Source organism: Leopardus geoffroyi, chromosome D4, assembly GCF_018350155.1.
Source record: "Leopardus geoffroyi isolate Oge1 chromosome D4, O.geoffroyi_Oge1_pat1.0, whole genome shotgun sequence".
NCBI classification, from domain to species: domain Eukaryota; kingdom Metazoa; phylum Chordata; class Mammalia; order Carnivora; family Felidae; genus Leopardus; species Leopardus geoffroyi.
In genome coordinates, this window is record NC_059342.1 from 33,514,646 (window position 1) to 33,520,925 (window position 6,280).

Below are 6,280 nucleotides of genomic sequence, written 5' to 3' on the forward strand. Positions count from 1 at the left end.
AAAAAAAATGATAACTTATCCAAAACAATAGCAATGGAAATGGACAGGAAAGAGTATTACAGGGTTAAAATAACTAGGACTGCTAACAGATCAGAGGTAAATAAGAGTAAAGAGAGCCATAGATAATTCTGTTGTTTCTAGCTTGGTCCGCTGATGAATTGGAAATGCTATGAACAGATACAGCAAATAGAAGTAGGTTGGAGTGAAATCAGTTCATCTTGGACAAGTTGGGATGCTGGTTTCTTCAGAGAGGTAGGTAGGATGCCCTACTGTGGCTGGGAAATAGGGTTTAAGTTCAGAAGAATGGTCAGGAGAGATTGGGGTAAAGTCATGGAAGGGTATGAGCCTGCTAAGGGAGATATGAATTTCTTGTCCTGGATTAATATGTAAATTGCTTGTCAGAGTGATAAGTGATATAACCTCAATTATAAAGAGGAAACCCCCCCAAAAAAAAAAATGATACATGTTAAACTAAGGGATAACCAAGAAAAATGGAAAATCAGAATTCAAAATTTCTAATTTTGACATCTGAACATTTTGAGAATGAATGCTAAGAGAAAGACTATAGCAACATGAATCTGCACTTCCCAGATCATGCTCTTCACCAAGCCACTACTGCTTCATCACTTGAGGCTTTGGAAAAACTCTTCTCTGTTCCAGGGTTCAGTTACCTCAACTGTAAAACAGGGCTGCTGAAAGAATTTACCAATTCCTACAAAGCACTTAGCATGTTTGGCACATCAAAAGGGTGCTGTAATTTTCTTTCAAATATATATTCAGCAGTGGAACAATTTTGCTAGAAAATAGAAGATAAAAACTGTCCAGAAAAGCCACCAGTAAAAACAAGTGAAGACAGTAACTGTAAAGACAAATGCTATTCAGATGGCTTCTTCTTGCTAATTCCTGAATATTCAGAAAGGGGGTGCATAATTGGTCTGGCATGCCATCTACCATAACTGTGACACCGTAAAATATTCCTGATTCGTTGTATTAGTTTTCTATTGTGTAACAAATTGCCAGGAACCTGGAGACTTAAAATGGCACAAATTTATTTCATGGTCTCACAGCATGACTAGATACTCTGCTTAGGGTCTCATGAGGCTGAAACCAAGGTGTTGGCTGGGGCTGCAGTTCGTTTCTCATAAGGCCCTCTTCCAAGCCTACAGGTTGTTGGAAGCATTCATTTCTTTGTAGTTGTAGAACTGAGGTCCCAGATTCCTGCTTAGCTATTACTCTCAGCAGCTCCAGGCAGCTGGCAGTTCCTAGCCACATGGCCCCCAGAGGTAGTTCATAGGAATGTTTGCTTTCTTCTAGTACTGCAGGGACTTATACTGAATCCTCCTCTTCCTTCTAATCTCCAACTTCTCCTGCCTCTGACCTCTAGAACAAGATTTAATGGGCTCGTGTGATCAACCCATCTGGATAATCTCCCGATCTTAAGATCAACTGATCTGGGACCTTAATTACATCTACAAATTTCCTTCACAGAAGCACCTAGAATGGTCTTTGAATAATGAAGAAAGTGTGTGTCCAGGGATCTGGACCATCTTAAGAATCTTGTCTACCACATTCCTGAAGCAAATGCAAGTTCAGTCCCATGACTGAGCAGTGACTTTTAGCAGCATTACTACATTTAACATTTGCCCTTTGGGCTATTTCTCTATGTTCCTTCTACATTTGAATGACAAGTTGCTGAATATCTCAAAGGCCAAGAGACATGAATTTAGAAGAGTGACTGATTTTCTCCCCATGCTCTTGGGGTACTTCTGAATGATGTGTAATTATAAGTCTTTCCCCTCTGACTCTGTGCCCCTAACACCTATATAATCATTGGGTCAAGGCAAGGATTTATCTGTCATTGAAAGAAAAAAAAAAAAAGTGGCTTTTCAACTCAAAACTGCTTACTATCCTAGACCAAGATTTGAGAAGTATTAGTTTGATCAATGCAGTCCTGGCAATAAATCAGTTGAGGCCAAGCCTGGTTTGGGGCGGAGAGGGAGTACTTGAACATATGCTTGCCCTGAACATGTATTTAAATTTAATTTAGGAGCAATTTATTTTATGTTGTCAAATCAACTGGCTTCATTCAAGAGGCCCCTAATTCAGACACAGTCAGGCTAAGAAACCAGTAATAAGAAGAAGCAAGGAGCGAATGCTGACGGTAGAGGTGAAGTACAAATCATGCCCAAGATGCTTAACCTCTAGGGCCCCCCAGAAACCATGGTCTCAGCAACTAGTCTCAGCCAGGTGAAACTCCATAACTTTTTAGATAGATCTGTACTTGAACACTCCAGTGTTGCCAGCAATAGCAATTGGCCTAGAAAGAGAGACCCCTCACCTCTCCTTCCCAAAATATATCAAGATCCTGAAGATCAATCTACATTAGGGTGCTTTCATATGTTGATATACTGTTAGCTGGTCAAAGGATTACAGACTAGTCAATACAATACACAGAACAAGAGATGGTGTAATAATTTCTTGATTATCTTGAGCTACCAAAGTTTACACTATGTAAAGGTTAATAGATACCCTGGACATTATGAACATTATCAGCGATTACATGTATGTTCACATTTTGGTTTGTGTTTCAAGGAAGACTCTAAGTTAATTTTAAATTGCCTTTACTTGTACTTTTTCTCTTCTGCCAAAATTATGAGCCTTTATAAACTCGTATTTCCATGCAATAAAGAGATTCCAAACCCATAAATATGGGTGTTCTTACATTACTGAGTAATAATCCACTTATTCTTGTGTCTGTTTATCCTCACTCTACTTCATCCCTAACAAAAGGGATGATAATAGGGGCACTATATGTACTCCTTGCATTGTAAGACTAAAGTGCTCTTTTCTCTCTGAAGATCAGACTCATCTCTAAAAGAAACTGGATGTCTGACTGCACTGGCAGGAATCAAAGCAAGTTTTTGAAGTTTATTTATTGATTTATTGATTTATTTATTTATTTATTTAGAGAGAAAGAGACAGCATGAGCAAGCGAGGGGTGGGGAGAGAATTCCATGTAAGCTCCATGCTGCTAGCACAGAGCCAGACACAGGGCCTAAAACCCACCAACTGTAAGATCTTGACCCAAACCAAAACCGACAATTTGGATGCTTAACCGACTGAGCCACCCAGGCGCCACTCAAAACAACTTTTGGAATACACTTCCAAAGTTAAAGAAAAGAAGAAAAGAAAAACAACTATTCATTTTAAATTTAACTAATCTATTTTTTTGGGGAGGAGGGGTGTTATTCCTAGTTAACTGCCCATAGACATAGTAGAGCATTATTTTGCTCAATCCTAGTTAAACAGACCCAAGTTGGGAAGAACCAAATATACCTTGGCAATATTCTAGTGAGAAGGCAAGTTCATCTGGAAAAAAAATTCTTATTTGCTTACACATTAGTACAAATTCTGAGAAAGATGTTAAAATTACATTACATATATAAAAATTTTTTTTAAATGTTTACTAATTTTTGAAAGAGAGAGAGATACAGCGTGAGCGGGGGAGGGGCAGAGAGACAGGGAGACACAGAATCCGAAGCAGGCTCCAGGCTCTGAGCTGTCAGCACAGAGCCTGATCTGGGGCTCGAACTCACAAACTGTGAGATCATGACCTGAGCTGAAGTCGGACGCTTAATCGGCCCAGGTTCCCCTACATTACATATATAAATTTTAGTTACTCTGTTTATCTAGAAGGTCAAGCCAAGACCAACAAGTTAGATTTATGTAGTTTTGGTTTAACCTAAGAAAATGTTGGGAATACAGACATCCAGCATTAAGCTTAGGCACTTCTACATACACGATAGTAAAAGCCTTGAAAGTACTTGCTCAACATTATCTTTCAAAAATAACACACTGTGATTAGCAACTAAACTTGACTATGTTTCTGCTCTGAACAAAAAGCTATGTATAACTTTATAGAAAAGGGAAGCATAGACTTCTCTCAGAAATGAACTATCAAATTTTAAGTCATTATCTCAAAAGCATCTCAATTTCATCACAGGAATAATTCCAGTGGTTGTGGACAAAATCTGATTTTTGTTCTTAATGACAATGTTGTGAATTTCTCTCAAATATTTTGGTACTTGTCTTTTATTGTATGCTCATTTTTGTTTCATCACAAAATCATCCTAGTTCTAAAAAACAAGAACTAGAACTAAACAAGAACAAGTCCTAGCTATATCCCTAACTTGCTGAATGACCATGGGCAAATCACTAGAACTATTTTCAAGTTTCACTTACCACCAGTGAAATAAGCACCTTACAGTAGTAGCTTTGAAACTCTCATAAGGTAATTGATTTGACAACACCTTAGAAATCATAAGCAGTACACATGTAAAGTTTTATGTACTTCTGCACATTGTATGATACAAACCCAGTGTTAAGTTGCTAATAAGTGTTGATGCCATTATAGGAGAAGTAAAGAGAACTTTTTTAAATAATAATTTGGTTCGTTTTCCAATTTGGTTTATCATCTCGTCTTCATTTTTATTATATCTTCTTCCTCTAGGTAAGACACAGAACTTGTTCTCTTCTCTGAGGGATTTAATGGTCCCTGTGGAGTCTGAGAAGGCCACAAATATTCATCGCCAAAGAATAACAACCTACATTTGTCTTTTCAGTCTTGTCGTATCTGCAGGACTGAAGTCTGCCAATATCCATTTGTCTGTACAGAACATCTGTAAGTCCAATGCTTGTTCTGGTGTCATGGGGACACGGACAAAGATGACAACTTCACTGGCGGTACTTTCAATCAGCACGGAAGGCTTTCCCTTTGGGGTCTGCCAGGATGATTACACCCCAACAAGCTATGCCTAAGGAAAAAAAACAACAGTACCTCATATGTATGTTATACTTTAGTTTACTAGGTGCTTTCATATATGCCATCTTATTTAATCCTCACAACACTCCTAGAAGACACATCATCATTACATTTTTTTTTTTATAAGAGTGAAATTCAGAAAAGGAAAAGAAAATTTAGAGAGAGAGAGAAAAAAAAAATCTGTTACCTCCCCAAGCAAGAAAGGGATTTAAGGAGAACCAATTTGGGGAATCTAATTAGAAAGTTAAGAGATCTGTAAACCTAAAATCCTACCCATTCAACTGGTTTAAAGAGCAAAAAAAAAAAGGAAAAAAAAATCACTGCATTTTACTCTAAGACATCTTAACATCACTTATAATAATCAGTCATTATTGCTACAGCTAAGGACTGTGGGCCAGCCATTCACCCATAGTACACCGAGAATGTGGGTTTGCACCGAACCTAAGACGTGACTTCAAAGCCCTAGTTTTTATCTCACTAAGGCTTTCTCCAGAATCTGGAGAACAAAGCATGGGTCTGGTGACAGATAAACTTGGATCAAAAACCAGCTGTGTCATATCCTAATTATCTGACCTTTAACATCTTACTCTCTATGCCTTAGTTTGTTCAGCGGTAAAAAGGGATTACTATAATCATACCTATCTCTAATAGTTATCGTTAGGATTAACGATTGAAGCTAACAAGAGTTCTCAAGAAATATTGTCATTTAAAAAAAAAAAAAAAAAAAAGAAAAGAAAAACCGTCCCAAGAACTTCCTCTCCCCGCCCCTGCTCCTAGTTTGGTGTGCCTCGGCCACGTGACCAGCCCCGCAACCCGCCCGCGTGACTGCGGCCCACTTCTCCCTATCCCCCTCCCCAAAGGCCCTGAGATCCCCCGACTCTCACTGATGCCGATGACCATCTGCGTAATAGTCCCTGGACTCGGGGCGTATCCCAGCTTCATGGGCTTCCGCGCCACCCAGTACACGTACCCGCCCGCCCCTATCAGCCCCGACCCGGAGAGCACGCGACAGCTCCAGCAGTTATTAAGTAGAGGCGCTTCCGCTGGAGAGGTCGGCGCTCCAGGTGCAGCGAGGGGCAGGGACTCGGCGGAGTTGGTGACCTCAGGAGGCGCAGCGACTTTGATGGGCTCCAGAGGTTGGGACAAGAAAGAACCCATATTCAAGAACTCGGTCTCGACTGCGGGAGTCTTCCGACCGAACTGACGTCAAAGATACGACCGGAAGCAGAGCCCCGGCTCACTGCACCGGAAGCAGCCTGAGGGTCGCTGGGAAATGTAGTTCTGGCCTGCCTCGAACGGAAAAAAGATGGTGGCAGCCCGTGTTTGTGGATTTGAGGCAACAAACTTGGCATTGCCAGAGGCCATTCCCCGCTACACCCTGCCCCAATCATTTTAAGAATTATGACTTAGTAAACCCCTAAATGTCTCAACTCTTACTTTCCTTAGAGGAGGAATCTG

The 6,280-nt window shown here is 40.1% G+C and overlaps 1 protein-coding gene across 1 annotated transcript; it reads right to left on the reverse strand.

The window, feature by feature from the left end:
* Positions 1-2,604: 2,604 nt before the first annotated feature.
* DMAC1 (distal membrane arm assembly component 1) lies at positions 2,605-6,048 on the reverse strand. The gene is made up of 2 exons (XM_045468276.1): positions 5,707-6,048; positions 2,605-4,814 (listed from the first exon to the last, which is right to left on the reverse strand). The coding sequence occupies exons 1-2, from the start codon at positions 5,978-5,980 to the stop codon at positions 4,750-4,752; spliced, it is 339 nt and encodes a 112-aa protein (XP_045324232.1). The 5' UTR covers positions 5,981-6,048; the 3' UTR covers positions 2,605-4,749.
* Positions 6,049-6,280: the final 232 nt, after the last annotated feature.